This window comes from Lycium ferocissimum, chromosome 12, assembly GCF_029784015.1.
Source record: "Lycium ferocissimum isolate CSIRO_LF1 chromosome 12, AGI_CSIRO_Lferr_CH_V1, whole genome shotgun sequence".
NCBI lineage: Eukaryota > Viridiplantae > Streptophyta > Magnoliopsida > Solanales > Solanaceae > Lycium > Lycium ferocissimum.
In genome coordinates this window covers 51,048,575-51,067,614 of record NC_081353.1, presented here as the reverse complement: position 1 = coordinate 51,067,614, position 19,040 = coordinate 51,048,575, and the positions used below count along the sequence as shown (strand labels likewise).

Below are 19,040 nucleotides of genomic sequence, written 5' to 3'. Positions count from 1 at the left end.
ATCAAGAAATGCAGCAAAATATGGGGCAGAGAAGTCGTCTACAAACAAATCAGGTATCTTCATCATGTAAACTCTATGTGATTTGGTGAGTCAGAGATTCGGAAGAGTTTAAATGCAGTGGTCATGTGAGCAACTACAGAACGTGGTGGATAGATCGATGAACACAAAAATCTACAAGGTGATAAGATGGAGGAAACCCACACAAGGAGCTTACAAGCTAAACACGGATGGAAGTTGCCAGATGGGAAACTGTGGAGCTGGAGGAATCATTAAGGACAGTAGGGGAAATACAATAGTAGCCTTCTCGGTCTACTTGGGCCCTGGAACCAGTAACTGGGCCGAAAGCCAGGCGTTGTTAATTGGGCTTAAACTCAGTCTGGACTATGGCATAAATGATTTGGTGGCGGAAGCGGACTAAAAATCAAGCCACAATATGCGTCAAAAGTGAAGCTACAATACCATGGAGAATAGCCCAAACAGTGGAAGATATAAAAAGGAGAGTTGAAGAAAATGGGATACCAATCCAGCACTGTTTTCGTGAAGCAAATCGGGTAGTAGATAAGCTGGCAACAATTAGTCAAATACATAAGAGGAGGCTAATCTTTCCAAGCTTTGAGAGGTTGCCCGGGATAGTTAGGGGCTTAACACAACTGGACAAAATGGAGATGGTTTCCTTTCGAGTCCGCCAACTGAAGGCGAAGGAAATATGTTACAACCCACCGTAGACAAGGTGGTAGAAATAGTCAGTTTTGGTGCTTCTGTTTTTCTCTTTGTTTCAACAAACATGTAAAGGGGTTGGCCTGTCGATCCCTCAAGCTGAAAGGAGGAATCTTCCTCCTCAAACTCTGTTCCCACTCTCTTCCAATGAATAACATGGTGACTTGAATTAAAAAAAAAAAAAAAGAAATAGTGAAAGAAAAAATTTTTAGAACATTGCAATTAAAATTCTCCCTAATGCAAATTTTGTTACCATTAACTAATCGCATACAGATTTTGGATAATTTTTCAGTTTTTTTTTTCCTCTTTTCTAGCTAAGCATTTTAATCAAGGAAGGAAAATATTAAATTTTGCATTACTTTTTTTTTTTTTTTTAATGCTTAAAACAATCAAGTGTCCACTTGTCAAGAAATAAAATAGTCTCACTATTTATATGACTCGTTAATGCACTACTTGCCTTTTGGATATAGAAAAACACTGAAGTTAAAAGGGTAATTCAAGATCTAAACATCCAAAACGGAAAATAAAAGAGTACGAATCTTTTCAAACTTGTCCATTCGTTCATCACTTATTAGGTTATAGAAGAAATACTTTCACACTATTGGCTAATGGTAGCAAAAAGAATTTGCTTTCTGTTCAGTAAAGCATTTGTTTGCGAATGCAATTTGAATTGCATTGTGAGGATATTTTGGTCAATTTGAAAATTGAAGTTGTGAGTTTCATCAATGTCTTGGGCAAGTCCAGAAGATATTTATCTCTCTACTTCTCTTGATAGTGATTTCTTGTTCCTTTATAATTTATTTTTTTAGTTTTTTATGTATTTTGTTTGATACCCTTTGAAAATTTTACTCTAATAATGTTATCTCTTTAGTTTTAGAAGATTCTTTATTAATAAAGTTGCTGTCTTGATTTCATGTTTAAAAAATGTGTGTGTATTCTAAATTGTGCATTTGATTCTTTGAAGATTCTTGTATCTTTAATTCTTTCTTGTGAGTTTGAGGCATGTTTATTAGTGTGTTTATTATTGGGTTTTCAAGAGATTTCACTCTTCAGTAAAGTTAATAATGTTTGTTGTGAATGAGAATCCCATAAAGGCTTTATCTTTATTGTTTTTTTGGTCTAAAAGATTAGCCTCCGTCCCAATTTAAGTGTCTTAGTTTGATTGGACATAAAGTTTAAAGAATAAAAAGAGATTTTTGAATCTTGTGGTCCTAAATTAAAGATGTGTGTAATGTACTAAAATATCCTTTGATTCTTGTGATTTTAAACTCGTCATGTAGGATGTTTGTATTGTCAACTTACTAAATATAGAAAAAGGTAAGACACTTAAATTGGGACGGAGATAGTATTACTCCCTCCGGATCAAAAAAAGAGTCCACTTAGCCATTTGCACATCCCTTAAGAAAATACTAACTCCTAGACAAAAAAAGGTAATTTGACTAAACTACCCCTAATTAAATAGGCATTGGGATTTGATCATATAACACTTAATAAGGGGCAAATATGGAAAAACAAAGTTAATTCTTTCTTGATTTGCTAAGTGGACTCTTTTTTTGATTCGGAGGGAGGGGAAAAAACCTTTTATTGTACATTGAATAGTTAAAAAGACAAAACTAAGTTATCATCAGTAGAAATTCTGAAAAAGAAAAAGGATTCACGAATGGATAGTGGAAGTAGCTCGATTACTCTTCTTCTAATTTTATAGTCATATTTATTGTTTTTCCAATTTCTAAGCCTCGTAAGCTAATGTTGGAATTCTCATGGGAGTACCTCAGAGTTCACAAGATGGCTAATTAGCTATTGATTTATGGAGGGAGTGTTGGAATAAAATAGACCCGCAAAAATAATATTCCCGATATTAGTGATAAACGCGGAACACTAAGTTATGGTTAAATCAACAAGAATAAAATTGCAGCAATAATGACACCAAAATTTTACGTGGAAACCGTTCTGAATAAGGGAAAAACCACGGCCAAGAGAAGCAGCTGATATCACTATAGTAAGGAATTTTAAACTGTGTAGTCACAAGTATAAATACTCCAAAGACCACTACACACTCAAAAAGAAATAACAAACACTCTTTTCTTTTTCCCACCTCACTACAATATCCACTCTAATTTTCTTCACAGAGTATTTTCTTACAGTCTATGGAATACCTTGCTCTTTATAATTTTTTCTCTCTTTTCTGGTGTATTACAAATGATAGAAAGCTTCCCTATTTATAAGGATGAAATGGACCTATTGATGTTATCAGTGACATTACTTGAATGTAGCAAGTCAAGGTGTTCACTGTGAACACATTCAATAGCTGATTATCTCATTTCAAAAATAGCTGCCAATGTGATTTCATGTATATTTTGTCAAAGAAAATCTTCCGTCCTTAAAATATGGGATAGGGGACTGGACCCCACAAATTCCGCGTTTATCAGTAATATCGGAAATATTATTTTTGCGGGTCTATTTTATTCCCAACAAATGGTATCGAGCTAAGGTTCGTCTCGAGTATGCTCATGGGTTGCGACCGAAGTTCCACATCAAAAGAATTACTTTGGGCTCCTAATAAATAGTATTTGTATTTGTGATAAACGATGGAAGCCAACACTAGTAGAATGGTTACTTTGAGTGGCATAAATTATGCCATTTGGAAGGCAAAATTGAAGATTTGCTCTACATCAAGAATTCTCATCAACCTGTCTTTGCCACTAAAAAGCCTGATAATAAATCAGATGAAGAGTGGAATTTGTTACATAGGCAGGTTTGCGACTTTATTAGACAGTGGGTTGACGATAATGTGTTGAACCATTATCCTATTGGACAGATGAATTTTCCTATTGAACGTAGAATAAAATATTTTTTGACATTTGTACCAAAATAGTAGAAAATGTGGATCGTGAAACAATTTGCACCTTTTTTTTTCCTTTGATCCTGGCATTCGTCTCAGCTCCTTGAACGGTAGAGAAATGACAAGCTTGTTAATCTAAGGTGGTCAACATTTGCAGAAAGTCGAAAAAATGAACGGGAGTTAAAAGCCTCAATCCTTTATTTAATTTAATCGGGTTTCTAAATTTACTGACGAGCTAAATACTTTATTTTTCACTATTTTTATTTCTACTACTATTAATATCCCTACTGTTATTTTCAACATTATGAGCATTACTTTATCACAAATTTTAAACGGTTAGTCATCGTTTCATTTTTGGGGTTGAACCCGTCAAATTAATCACAAGACAACACTTTGCTAAATCCTTATTTTCTACATATTAATTATTTATTGTCTTCACATATCATATATTGTACTATTTATCAAATATGAAGCCCAAGAATAATTAAATAGCGGAGGAAGGATCCACAATTCTCAGCCAAATTAATGGCCCAAAATACAAATACAGTATTATTTTCCTACCCAAATAAACAACCACATTTATTACCCAACCCACATTTTCAATCCATATTTTCAACCCACATATTAAATCAGACCAGCCCAATTAATTTGTACCCAATCCGACCAGCCCACTCCTAAACTACCCGACCCAACCCATTTCTTTAACAAACAAAACCTAAACCTAATCTACATCTCTTTCTCTTTCTCCTTTCCCTTCTCAGCCGCCTCTCCTCTCATCTCTCTCCCGCTCCCTTCTCTTTCCTCTCTCTCCCACGCTCCCTCCACCTCCTTCTGTTCCCCACGCCTCTGTCTCCTCCATCCCACTCTGTCCCCCGCTTCTCTCTCTCATACGCTCCTCTCTCTCCTCACTCTATAAAGGGAGAGGGAGATCGAACAGATTGAGGGGCGGAAGAAAAAAATCACAAGATCAGGAATCAATATCTACCTACAAAAACATAAAGCTTACACCTTGAACAAAAAGGACGATTCAGTGTTATACCCAACAATTTTCAGAAGAAAACAAAACTTGTTTTTCCCTTTTCCGGTGAACTTTATCCGCGACAAGGTATGCGATTCGCAACTCTAATTTTTAATCGTTCGTTCGTGTTCGAGTAGATCGGAGACCCGACGCCTCGTTCACTGCGCCAACAAAAGGTCAGTACTATTTTCTTTTCTCTTGCCATTTTGTTCAGATCTTAAAGTGTATATTAGCGATTCTGTGTTTATGTGTTAGAAGGGTTTTAGTTTGTGAGATGTTTCTTCATATCGTAAAATGTCATTAGAGTAAGGATTCTTGTCCCTTTAGGTTGTATACACTAGAATCAATAATTTTCTTGTCATCCGGTTCTGTTTTAACTATTTGTAGTCGATTGGGTATCTTAGTTTATGTTATGATTATGCGCAGTTCTCTATACCATTTTTTAGTTGAACAAGTCGATTAGTGTAATATTCATAGCAAGATTAAAATGCAGTTAGTATCCGTAAAATTCGTGCCAGTGTTCTGTTGAAGTCTTATAATGGTTTTGAAGTCATTTGTTGACGAAAATCTGTCAGTCATGTGCCGTGTGACCTAGATGTGATTCTGTGTGCTCGCTTCATTACATATTATGTTGTTTGCTTTTTGTTTATGTCTGTTAAGCCAGGAGCTGATGTATAAACTTTATGGGAGTGAGTAAGCTTGAATGTTTGTTGTCTGGTTTCAGTTCAGCAAAAAGAATTTCCTATAAGAGCATATGTGAAAGAGAGTTAGTCTCAGACATCCATTTCATCTTGTTTGGTATTTAATTTCTGCTTTGTGTTCGTGTAATTAGTTTAGCTCATGTGGTAGATGTTGTTTAGTTTGGCATGCTAGTCTATTGGATTAGTATATTTTTAGGTCCGATTAGTAGCATGTAATCCTGCATTATCTCACTATTAGCTCAGTTGTAAGAATGGTTAATCTCAATCTGCCAAATAACATGTTTAGCTTATTGTCTTGGTTTAATCATTAGACTAGCCTTGTTGTATTTTCTAGTTTAATCTGAGTTTCTGTTTCATAATTGTGGTTATGTGTGTAATCAGTTCATTTTCTTGGCACTGTTTGGTTTAGTATAAACCCATCCATGCCTTATTTAGCTAGTCTGCGAGCCTATTCAGGTTTCCTTCCTGTTTAATGTGACTGGTAGTCTGGTTGAGCATGTATAATCATTTGTCCATGACTGTTCAAGTTGTTTGTCTTTGGAATGACATTTAGCTTGGTTAAAAGTAGTCGAATATGGTTTAATCGAGCCAGCATGAATCAGTAGAATGACTATGTGTTTAGACACAAGATAACCTGTTCATTAATCTTGTTTGTCAAGAAAATTCGAACCATCTCCATAATTGTCTTTCATCTACAAGTTTAAGTTCTTTGTCTCGATTAATGCTAATATGAAACAACATCAGTGCAAATCTGTTTAACTCTGAAGCATAGATAACTGTTGAGTCTCTGACCAATTTTGGCTATTAACCAAATGTGAACTTTCTTAATTTGAACTATTGCAGCATATACTATAAAAACAACTCTAACTAGCACTGATAGTGAACTAATAAACCATGCCTTGATGTGCCTTTCCTTTATAAAAGCATGACTGCTCTTCACATACTTGCTTACTTAATTGTCATGTTGTCTTAATGGAACAATCGCATACTTGACTCTATATTTATTATACACTGTTTAACTACTCCTTTAATCAACTAGGCCTTACCACTTGTTAATAATATGTCCATGCTCCATGATTCATCATATAATTGTCTGTATTTGCCCGAATGTATAACACCTATCTAGTAACTTCATATTCAACTGTATCTGTCTGAATTATTGTCTTAATGGCATAACATGATTCTGTGTTTTTCAGCTCAACTTATATGTGACCATTACATGATCATAGTATTAAATCTGATTTGTTATGACCATCAGTACCTTGAGGAGTTTATTTTTGGACCACCTGAATTCTGCACTGATAGGGGATTCTCGTTTAGTTTTGCATAGTTATTTCTTTCTACTTGGAAATTCTGTAGCATTATATCTCACTTTAGACATCTTCCCTCATCATGAACATAAAACCTTATCTCCATTCCGTTTTTACTCTTTGAACCCCGCATTATTGATTATGATTTACTATTCTTTCGTTCTAAATATGTCATCATGTACCATTGAATGAATTTTGCGTAACCCCTCCCTCTTTCAAACACCGTAACTTGCACCGGAATCTTTCATCTTTATATCCATGCCCCTATCTTTCGTTTCCTTACGATTTTGCATAACACTCCAGCTCCTTTTTGATTTGCTTTCGTGTGTGCTCTCTTTCCTCTCCGGTTTGTTATCTTAGTTAAGAGGATTTGTCGTTAATCATATGGCCTCCAAGGCATTGCATCTTGCTTAGTATTATGACCTGCATTTTGATCATGCATCCTATGTCTAGAAATACGGTCTGCTTCTTCTTCTCTATTTTTATGAACGTAAACTGTTCAACCTTCTGCTTAGTTCTCCTGATTATAGTTTATTTACTTACCTCTTGTTGCACCTGTTCTGTTTGTTTTCTTGTATATACGTGTATATGACTGGTATACTTTAGCATATACATCCTTATGAATGTGTATATCTGAAATATACTAAAATATACATAGTATATACACAATCTACTAAACTGTTTTGAGTGTATATTTTACGTGTTTAATTTTATTCATCGATTATGTACTAATCCTTTTCTTTTTTCGTTTCTATGCATGACATCTCGCATACGAGTCCAAGCGACTCGTCGTCATCTCCTTCCGCATTTGGCGTTGGGCTAAAAGCCCAACATAATTTCTCTATGAGTCGCCCAGCGACAAACAAAAATAAAATTTGGGCCAAAGCCCGGACATAACATTTTTAAATGGGCCGAGCCCATTGAAATCACTTTAATGGGCCTCCATTTTTATTTTATTTTTATCTTCTTTTGTGTAATTAACTCTTATTGTATGATTGACACTTTATTTGTTAATTTAGAAACTTTAGAAAATTAAGGGGTTTAGTTTAGTAATGGGTAGTTAATTCCATCAATTTAACTCTTCTACAAGCTTTATTTTCCTTTTTACATCAAAATGATTTATAACGCTTATAACATTTACTCTTTTGCTAAGAGAACATAATTGATTTTTTTTAATTAGCATGACTATATGTTTTAAGCTAAAAGAATCAAGATTTCTTACTATTATCTTAAAACACTTGAAATACATCTTTTGTTAAAACATTAACTCACAATAACTTTACAAATACAATTTAATTTTTAGTTGGCGTAATTCATATTCTAAATACATATAAACATTACACATTCCGTTTCTTTTAGTTTATTTTTTTAACTAAACTCTTTATGCAATCACTACTTTTCTACAAGTTTTACTTTAAACAATATTCTATTTTTATTTATAACTTTAGCAATACTTTAAAGATATTTTCTTAAATATTTAAAATACTATATTCACACTTAGCCTAACTAATCATAAGTCCGGTCGGTTAACCATTGTTAATGGGTCTTAAAGGGTGCCTAATACCTTCCCTTTAGACTAATTGAACCCTTACCTAGAATCTTAAGTTTCGCAGACCTTAAACAGAGTTAACTTTAGATAACTACTTTAATAAACTTTAGGTGTCCTAATTCACCGTAAATAATTAGGTGGCGACTCCTTAACTTTAAACAAATAGGAATTACCCGGATGTTGTAAACTATTTTGACTTAGGTTAAAATAGGGTATAACAGCTTGGCGACTCCGCTGGGGAATACTTAGGTTCTAACCATAACGGACTTAGTAATAGGCTTTGTGTGCTTACTTTAATTGCTTTATTGATTGTTAACTGATTTTACATGCTATTAATTGTTTGTTTGATATAAACTGCTTACCTGTTACTGTTTTGATATAAACTGTTTATGTGTTACTGTTTTGATATAAACTGTCATCCCGTTCATATTTCTCCACTTCTGGAAACTCACACTATCACACATACACGCGAGGTGTGCTTAGTGCACCCGCAAATTTCTTCGTAGAATCCAAATTTTAGGAGAGTTGGCGTATGCGCGGGGTGTCCGAATAACGGTGACCGCGTAGCCTTCTCACTCGAGTTGTCCGCTCGGGAACCTCGCGTCCCAAAGCTTTAAAACCCACTCTTAGTCAACCCAGGATAGAGCTAAACCAACACCTTATTAAGAGCATACATTCCATGACCTAGGAGGTTTAATACCCTTGGTGTATTAAATCCATTAGATGACTTTACCCAAACGTCCAAGTGGGTCCACGACCCCAAGTGACACTAAATCATACTTTATGTGCATGTTTGAAGGGTAACTGTGCCTAAATATTGACTATTTGTTTTAATTAATCAAACTTTAGGAGGGAGGGAATTGCAAGATTCAGATAAAGCAAAGGGCAAAGCCAATTTAATACCGATTAATTTTGAAAGGGTACCATTGTCCCAACTACTTTCTTCGAGTAGCTAATAGGACACACGAACAAAAAAAAAAAAAAAAAAAAAAAAAAAAACAACATAAAAGCAAAGTTCAATCATGCAAGGTTGGGCTCGGAAGTGAAACATCAAGAAGCCAAGAAATAACTTAATGACTTCATCTTCATCATCTTCCTCTCCATGGCCATAACCAATAGCAGCATCATTGTCTCGCAATCGGACCACTATCGCAAGAAGTACCAAAAAGCCCGCAATTTCTGCCATACCCATAAGCCTTCTCTTCTTGTGGTTAGCCCTGAAACAATATTGCCTTAATCTCTTTGTTTTCTCCTCAAGTTCCATGTCTGGAATTTCTTCCATCCTTTTCTTCTCTTCCTCTAATGAATCTATCACATCCTTCCACTTTTGTTCCATACCATTTCCTTCCCCCCCCTTCAATTCCTGTAAATATTCATAACCGAAACAAGGGTTACATGTTTATATAGAGAATAAATCTTAACGTTCTTTTTCTAAACGAAATATTAAGAAAATATAATATTATTACATAAACTAAAAGGTGAATTTTTTTTTTTTTTTTTTTTTAATTGAAACAAGAGTGTACAGAAGATGTATATATAGAGAGTGAACCTTAACATTCTTGATTAGTGTTTGAAGACTCATTAACTTCCTATGTGGCCACCTTCGAATCCCCAAATCCCTACATCTTATCTTCAAAAATGTCACCCCAATATTGAGTTCCTTGGCTGCTTGAATTATTGGCATGTAAAAGTACTTTGAAATTGCTTCTCGAGACAACATTTTTTGCTTCCCTTTTTCCTCAACACGATCATTAGTCATTATCCTTTCTTGATTGTTGTCACATAACAACAATTCCTGGTTCTCAGTTCTCCCAAGTAATTGGGTACTTAATCCAAATCCACCACTCATTTCACCCCACATCCCTGCACCCATAACATTATAACACATTAGCTAATTTATTTAGAACAAATACTATTAGTGTATACAAATAGATATTCAGAATATGACCATCACCTGGGGTAGGGTTATAAAAAGATGAATAAAATGGATCTTCAAGAGTACAATCCATCGTCAAAGGATTGTTAGCGGCATCAAAAGCGAAATCATACTGATGATCGATAGCGTAGTGTCCTGAATTACCTTGCATTTTTTTCTTGGATTGGATTCATAAGGAAGGATCCTAGAGGCATATATGCAGCATTGGTTCTATACGAACGAATTTTTTACAAGTGGACGGCTGATCTTGAAGATGCCGTCTACTTTTGCTTTTGGAAAGTAGACAGCTCCTTTCATAAAGTTGTCGGCCATCGGGGTTTCACCTGAGGGGTAAAAGACTTTTTGAAAAGTGGAACGGCTGCTTTTTATAAAGCTTGTCGGCCACAAAAATCAAATGAGCAAAAAAAAAAAAAATATATATAAAAAAAATATTAATAAAAAATCCGGAATTGTGTATAGATACGTATTGTTTTTTTTTAAAAAAAAAAAAAAAAAAAAAATAAAAAAAAAATACGTGATTAAGAATAGACGTATATAACCGATAACAAATATGTAATACGTCAAAGCCATGATATACAAATCAAGAATCAATTAATTACGTTATATAAGTACGGTTAAGAAATCTATATTGACAAGAAATAATTTGTATTAGTACTTATACACATAAGAAATATATAAAGACAAGACAAGTACTTTAAAGTAAATTATCTACCCTAAGTCAACAATACAGTGACTTATACCTTATATTTGACTAATCATTTTAATTTGGGCTTTGTACGCCTTATAATAAGACTTTGATAATTTATTTGGTGGGATACGTAGGCAATCCACATCGGGTTCGATCCCCTTATTAGAAAATTTCAAACCATTTACACGTGACCTACGAACTAACTCGATTCCTTTGGCGGGATACGTAGGCAACCTATATAACACCACAACATAAGTTTAATACATCCTTTTGAATCAAACTCGGGGCATATTTTGAAAGATTAGACAAGAAGAAAGTTAGACATCGACAAGACTAAGACTACTGACAAGAATAGTATAGATAAATGACTTTTCAATTGTGTCACAATCTGAGGTTGGCGTAAATATTTACAACTTATATACATATACTTACATATATATCTTTCCTTATATACATACAATTACATATATATTTCACAACTTATATACATATAGTTACATTTCCTTATACATATACTTACATACCTACCTTTCAAATGAAATACTTTCTTTCAACTTCATCTACCGAGGCTTGAACGGAGACCACAAGATCCAAACAAACAAACAAATGGAGTGCCCACAACGTCAAGCTTCGAGTCAACACGAATCAACTTCCCCTCCCAAACTAAGAATTTTTCTTTGAGTGCGGGGAACCTAAAATCGCGAGATCAACGGTCAAGTCCATCAATCAAAGCCGAGAAGCCTCGCCTTAAAAGCCAAACGGCTTTATTTCCAACTTTATCTCTACTTTCATTCTTTATTACAATAACTTTATGACTTTATTAACAATTATACCTCGTTTTGTAGGTTATCGAGATTGAAGATGGATTAAATCAGGATTACGTGTCGCTAGTTTGGCTTATCATGACAACCGTCAACATCATCGACCAAACATCATATACATTATCACTTTCCGAAGACGAGATCCCTCTCTCTCTTTATCATTTATTTTATACAATTTTACGAACTTTACTCTACTTTATCCACTTTACCAACTTTAACGACTTTATCCCGAACACAGGAGGGATTATCATTAAGTCTCCGAAGACAACCGGGGGCATCTGGCTATACAAACCTCATTTTCATAAGCTTACGGCTACATTTTACTTACTCTACCTTATCATTTATCTCTACCTTATCATCTTTACCAACTTTACCTACTTTCACCTAAACTTTACGGATTTGCATTCACTTTACATTATCCCGAACTTTACAGATTTACATTAAGTCTCCAAAAAAACCGGAGACATCACGGACTTTACCTTACATCACTTACAGATTTACCTTATCACGAACTTATTTACAGATTTACATTAAGTCTCCAAAGACAACCGGAGACATCATTTACTTTACCTTATCCCGAACTTTACAGATCTGTATTAAGTCTCCAAAGACAACCGGAGACGTCATCTACTTTACTTTATCCCGAACTTTACAGATTTGCATCAAGTCTCCGAAAACAACGGGAACTTTACAGATTTCATCAAGTCTCCAAAGACAACGGAGAGTCATCTACTTTACATCCCGAACTTTACGACTTTACCTTGGATTTTACGGGAATCTTGCATCAAGTCTCCGAAAACAATTGGAAACATTACATATTACTTTAACAACTTTACCCCGAACTTTACGTCGGAATCTTCATCAAGTCCCCGAAGACAACCGGAGAGACATCACATGGCTCTACTTTATCATCCGCATAAGCCGACCAACTTTACACTTTTACTTTACTCTCTACTTTACTACTTTACTTTACCATCCACTTTACCTACTTTAATGCCTTTACTTTAAATTCCGCAGATATCATTTATCATCAAGTCCCGGAAGACAGCCGGAGGCCGTATTATCATTAAAGTCTTCAAACACAACTGGAGATATTCTTTAACGACTTTACCATAAACATCGCGCATTCATTCAAGTCTCTGAAGACAACCAGAGATAACATTTGGCCACACTGCCTCATTATAAGCCACACGGCTTCATCCTCATTCTCACACTCATATTTACTATCATGTTACACTCTTTATAATTTTATACTTTCCACTTTATTACTAATTTTGACATGAATTTCAGTTTTGACAGAAAGTACAACCTACAGAGACATAGCACAACGTGGAACTTTATCTTACGCAAGGAATCGGGGGCAAATTTGTCAAGAGGAATATCAAACTCACAAGCAAAGGTCACGGATCTACTCTCGAACTCAACTCCGCCTACGTCCACAAACACGTGCCACGTAGGTCAATTTTTCTTCCCTACTAATACTCTATTTCAATCAACTCTTTTCACAATCTTACATTCCTTCTACATCCCCAGCGTTTCCATAACTCAACACTGGGGCATTTTTTTGGAGAATTTACATCGTGTCTAGTAGAGTCCTACTTATAGGTGTGTTGTGCACCACATTTCTAATTAGGAGGCTATAAACATATGTTCCATTCTCGAACATTCTTGTCATCTGTCTACAACCCCCGCACAGTTATAAATCCACAAAAACTCTCGAACTACACATGGCCTGATTCTCGTGCAACCCGAGATATGTAGGCAACTTGAAACTGAGGTTCGGCCATAATTTTCCATAATTCCTTCGGTCCTCATAATATTTTCCACCAATTCTCCTAAACCGTACTTTCTTACAAATTCATATTTGATTGGTCGGAACAAAATTGGCTACTACGTCAACTTCTTCGCCCAAAGATTCTTACATCATCTCCGGTCGAAGAGGGGCATCTGTTGACACCCAATTTTGTCCCTCCTTTATTTAATTTAATCGGGTTTCTAAATTTACTGACGAGCTAAATACTTTATTTTTCACTATTTTTATTTCTACTACTATTAATATCCCTACTGTTATTTTCAACATTATGAGCATTACTTTATCACAAATTTTAAACGGTTAGTCATCGTTTCATTTTTCGGGGTCTAACCCGTCAAATTAATCACAAGACAACACTTTGCTAAATCCTTATTTTGTACATATTAATTATTAATTGTCTTCACATATCATATATTGTACTATTTATCAAATATGAAGCCCAAGAATAATTAAATAGCGGAGGAAGGATCCACAATTTTCACCAAATTAATGGCCCAAAATACAAATACAGTATTACTTTCCTACCCAAATAAACAACCACATTTATTACCCAACCCACATTTTCAATCCATATTTTCAACCCACATATTAAATCTAAAATAGCCCAATTAATTTGTACCCAATCCGACCAGCCCACTCCTAAACTACCCGACCCAACCCATTTCTTTAACAAACAAAACCTAAACCTAATCTACATCTCTTTCTCTTTCTCCTTTCTCTCTCTCCCTCTCTCTCTCTCTCTCTCTCTCCCGCTCTCTCTCTCTCTCCTCTCTCTCTCTCCCACGCTCCCTCCACCTCTCTTCTTCTCGTTCCCCACATCCCTCTCCCTCCATCCCACTCTGTCCCCCGCTTCTCTCTCTCATACGCTCCTCTCTCTCCTCACTCTATAAAGGGAGAGGGAGATCGAACAGATTGAGGAAAAGAAAAAAAATCACAAGATCTGGAATCAATATCTACCTACAAAAACATAAAGCTTACACCTTGAACAAAAAGGACGATTCAGTGTTATACCCAACAATTTTCAGAAGAAAACAAAACTTGTTTTTCCCTTTTCCGGTGAACTTTATCCGCGACAAGGTATGCGATTCGCAACTCTAATTTCTAATCGTTCGTTCATGTTCGAGTAGATCGGAGACCCGACGCCTCGTTCATTGCGCCAACAAAAGGTCAGTACTATTTTCTTTTCTCTTGCCATTTTGTTCAGATCTTAAAGTGTATATTAGCGATTCTGTGTTTATGTGTTAGAAGGGTTTTAGTTTGTGAGATGTTTCTTCATATCGTAAAATGTCATTAGAGTAAGGATTCTTGTCCCTTTAGGTTGTATACACTAGAATCAATAATTTTCTTGTCATCCGGTTCTGTTTTAACTATTTGTAGTCGATTGGGTATCTTAGTTTATGTTATGATTATGCAGGTTCTCTATATCATTTTTAGTTGAACAAGTCGATTAGTGTAATATTCATAGCAAGATTAAAATGCAGTTAGTATCCGTAAAATTCGTGCCAGTGTTCTGTTGAAGTCTTATAATGGTTTTGAAGTCATTTGTTGACGAAAATCTGTCAGTCATGTGCCGTGTGACCTAGATGTGATTCTGTGTGCTCGCTTCATTACATATTATGTTGTTTGCTTTTTGTTTATGTCTGTTAAGCCAGGAGCTGATGTATAAACTTTTGGGAGTGAGTAAGCTTGAATGTTTGTTGTCTGGTTTCAGTTCAGCAAAAAGAATTTCCTATAAGAGCATATGTGAAAGAGAGTTAGTCTCAGACATCCATTTCATCTTGTTTGGTATTTAATTTCTGCTTTGTGTTCGTGTAATTAGTTTAGCTCATGTGGTAGATGTTGTTTAGTTTGGCATGCTAGTCTATTGGATTAGTATATTTTTAGGTCCGATTAGTAGCATGTAATCCTGCATTATCTCACTATTAGCTCAGTTGTAAGAATGGTTAATCTCAATCTGCCAAATAACATGTTTAGCTTATTGTCTTGGTTTAATCATTAGACTAGCCTTGTTGTATTTTCTAGTTTAATCTGAGTTTCTGTTTCATAATTGTGGTTATGTGTGTAATCAGTTCATTTTCTTAAATGACGTTTGGTTTAATATAAACCCATCCATGCCTTATTTAGCTAGTCATGCGAGCCTATTCGGGTTTCTTCTACTTTGTTTAATATCGGTAGTCAAGGTTGAGCATGTATAATCATTTGTCCATGACTGTTCAAGTTGTTTGTGCTGGAATGACATTTAGCTTGGTTAAAAGTAGTCGAATATGGTTTAATCGAGCCAGCGTGAATCAGTAGAATGACTATGTGTTTAGACACAAGATAACCTGTTCATTAATCTTGTTTGTCAGTAAAATTCTGAACCATCTCCATAATTGTCTTTCATCTACAAGTTTAAGTTCTTTGTCTCGATTAATGCTAATATGAAACAACATCAGTGCAAATCTGTTTAACTCTGAAGCATAGATAACTGTTGAGTCTCTGACCAATTTTGGCTATTAACCAAATGTGAACTTTCTTAATTTGAACTATTGCAGAGATATACTATAAAAACAACTCTAACTAGACCGATAGTGAACTAATAAACCATGCCTTGATGTGCCTTTCCTTTATAAAAGCATCCTATTCTTCACATACTTGTTTACTTAATTGTCATGTTGTCTTAATGGAACAATCGCATACTTGACTCTATATTTATTATACATCGTTTAACTACTCCTTTAATCAACTAGGCCTTACCACTTGTTAATAATATGTCCATGCTCCATGATTCATCATATAATTGTCTGTATTTGCCCGAATGTATAACACCTATCTAGTAACTTCATATTCAACTGTATCTGTCTGAATTATTGTCTTAATGGCATAACATGATTCTGTGTTTTTCTAAAATTAACTTATATGTGACCATTACATGATCATAGTATTAAATCGATTTGTTATGACCATCGTATTTGAGGAGTTTATTTTTGGACCACCTGAATTCTGCACTGATAGGGGATTCTCGTTTAGTTTTGCATAGTTATTTCTTTCTACTTGGAAATTCTGTAGCATTATATCTCACTTTAGACATCTTCCCTCATCATGAACATAAAACCTTATCTCTGTCCTGTTTTACTCTTTGAACCCTGCATTATTAATTATGATTTACTATTCTTTCTGTTCTAAATATGTCATCATGTACCATTGAATGAATTTTGCGTAACCCCTCCCCTTTCAAACATGCTGTAACTTGCCTGTTTTTCTTTCATCTTTTCAGTTGCATATTTTTATGGTTTCCAATATTTTGCATAATATCATCCTCCTTTTTGATTTGCTTTCGTGTGTGCTCTCTCTCCTCTCTTAGTTAAGACCCTCTGTGTGCTTGTTCTGTATAATCATATGGCCTCCAAGGCATTGCATCTTGCTTAGTATTATGACCTGCATTTTGATCATGCACCCTATGTCTAGAAATCGGTCCATATCGTTCTTCTTCTCTTGTTCTCGAACAGTGTTTCAATATTTCGCTTAGTTCTCTCGAAATAGTTTATTTACTTACCTCTTGATTGTTACCGCATTGTTTGTTTTCTTGTATATACGTGTATATGATGTTGTATACTTTAGCATATACATCCTTATGAATGTGTATATCTGAAATATACCAAAATATACATAGTATATACACAATCTACTGAACTGTTTTGAGTGTATATTTTACGTGTTTAATTTTATTCATCGATTATATACTAATCCTTATCTTTCTTTTTATGCATGATATCTCGCATACGAGTCCAAGCGACTCGTCATCTTCTCCCGCATTTTGGCGTTGGGCCAAAAGCCCAACACAACTCCTCTCGAGTCAGCCCAATCCGCAACCAAACAAGAAAACAAAATCTGGGCCAAAGCCCAATAAAAGCAAACGTCAACATAAAGAAAGATTTTTAAAAAAATTGAAATCACTTTACATGGGCCAAACCCATTTATTTTTACTCTTTATTTATTTTTATTGTTGTGTATTTAATTTATTGTATGACTAACATTTTATCTTTTTTGTTAATTTAGATAAACCTTAGAAAATTAAGGGGTTTAGTTTAGTAATGGGTAGTTAATTCCACAAACATTCATCAATTAACTATTTACAAGCTATTATTTTTTTTTCATCAAACTGATTTATAACGAGAATCTATAACATTTATTTTAGAAATTGATTTTTTTTTAATTAGCATGACTATATGTTTTAAGCTAAAAGAATCAAGATTTACTCTTACTATCTTAAAACACTTGAAATACATATTTGTTAAAAAACATTAACTCACAATAACTTTACAAATACAATTTAATTTTAATAGGCATAACTCATTTTTTCAAATACATATAAACATTACACATTCCGTTTCTTTTAGTTTATTTATAACTAAACTCTTTTATGCAATCACTACTTTTTATAAGTTTTACTTTAAACAATATTCTATTTTTATTTATAACTTTAGCAATACTTTAAAGATATTTTCTTAAATATTTAAAACACTATATTCACACTTAGCCTAACTAATCATAAGTCCGGCCGGTTAACCATTGTTAATGGGTCTTAAAGGATGCCTAATACCTTCCCTTTAGACTAATTGAACCCTTACCTAGAATCTTAAGTTTCGCAGACCTTAAACAGAGTTAACTTTAGATAACTACTTTAATAAACTTTAGGTGTCCTAATTCACCGTAAATAATTAGGTCCGACCCTACTCCGGACCCCGCGCACAGCGAGAGCTTAGTGCACTTGACTGCCTTTTTTAGTAGTGAATGTACTTTATGGCAGTATGTAATCTAGCTTTGGTGACCTTTGTTCTTTCTCTTTCATTCCCCTGTGGTGTTTCCGTAAGTAAATGTTGAAACTAATGCAAGAGGCTTATAGGCAATGATTAGACCTGCTTTTAGTTCCCTAGGCTTTATTTTTTGCTTTTCTGATTTTGACTATATGTCTTTGGCAGAGAAACTCCTGGTATTATTGCGAGATGGCCGAAAGCTTTTGGGGACACTTCGTTCTTTTGACCCATTTGGTAGAGGCTTCTCCTGGCATTACTTCAATTTAACGGCAGTGATTGACTAGCTGACAAGAATTGTTACCTGTCATTTGTAGCTAATGTTGTTCTTGAAGGTGCACGTGACCGTGTTATTGTTGGTGATCTCTATTATGATGTCCCATTAGGTCTTTATATTATCCGTGGGGAGAATGTCGTGTTAATTGGAGAATTGGTATGTATTGCTTTATCTCCGTCTCTGTCCTCCTCCCCATCCCCGGTTTGCATTTTCTATTCCTTTTGCTTAGGTTTTGTTGTGATTGGTCAGGATGTTGATAAGGAGGAACTTCCACCCCATATGACTCCTGTTTCAGAAGATGATATTACAAGGGTATGACCTCCTTATTCATTGTTTGACTAATAGGGATGCTTAATGAAATGCGTTTTGGAACATGGCAATGTCATGATTCCACCATCTATATATTGGGTTCATTTGGAACTTCATACAAAGCATAAAATTTCTTATTATATTTGTATATGGTAAAAATCAGATAGACTTGTATCCGAGGGAAACCGGAGTAAAGTCTAGAACCAAGAGGTCACAAACATGATCAACTCTGCTTCAACACGGAGGGTATTTCACTTTAATACCCG

The 19,040-nt window shown here is 34.8% G+C and overlaps 1 protein-coding gene across 1 annotated transcript; it reads left to right on the top strand.

The window, feature by feature from the left end:
• The first annotated feature begins 15,031 nt into the window (after positions 1 to 15,031).
• LOC132039424 (sm-like protein LSM1A) lies at positions 15,032 to 18,783 on the top strand. The gene is made up of 5 exons (XM_059429908.1): positions 15,032 to 15,055; positions 15,465 to 15,522; positions 18,357 to 18,425; positions 18,506 to 18,621; positions 18,715 to 18,783. The coding sequence occupies exons 1-5, from the start codon at positions 15,032 to 15,034 to the stop codon at positions 18,781 to 18,783; spliced, it is 336 nt and encodes a 111-aa protein (XP_059285891.1).
• The last annotated feature ends 257 nt before the right edge of the window (positions 18,784 to 19,040 follow it).

Bases quoted from the DNA above. Each gene is read 5' to 3' on its own strand.
- LOC132039424 (XM_059429908.1), top strand. From the start codon at position 15,032: ATGTCTGTTAAGCCAGGAGCTGAT. The intron at 18,426-18,505 runs GTAGAGGCTTCT...TGTCATTTGTAG, and splicing joins TCGTTCTTTTGACCCATTTG to CTAATGTTGTTCTTGAAGGT. The intron at 18,622-18,714 runs GTATGTATTGCT...GTGATTGGTCAG, and splicing joins TCGTGTTAATTGGAGAATTG to GATGTTGATAAGGAGGAACT.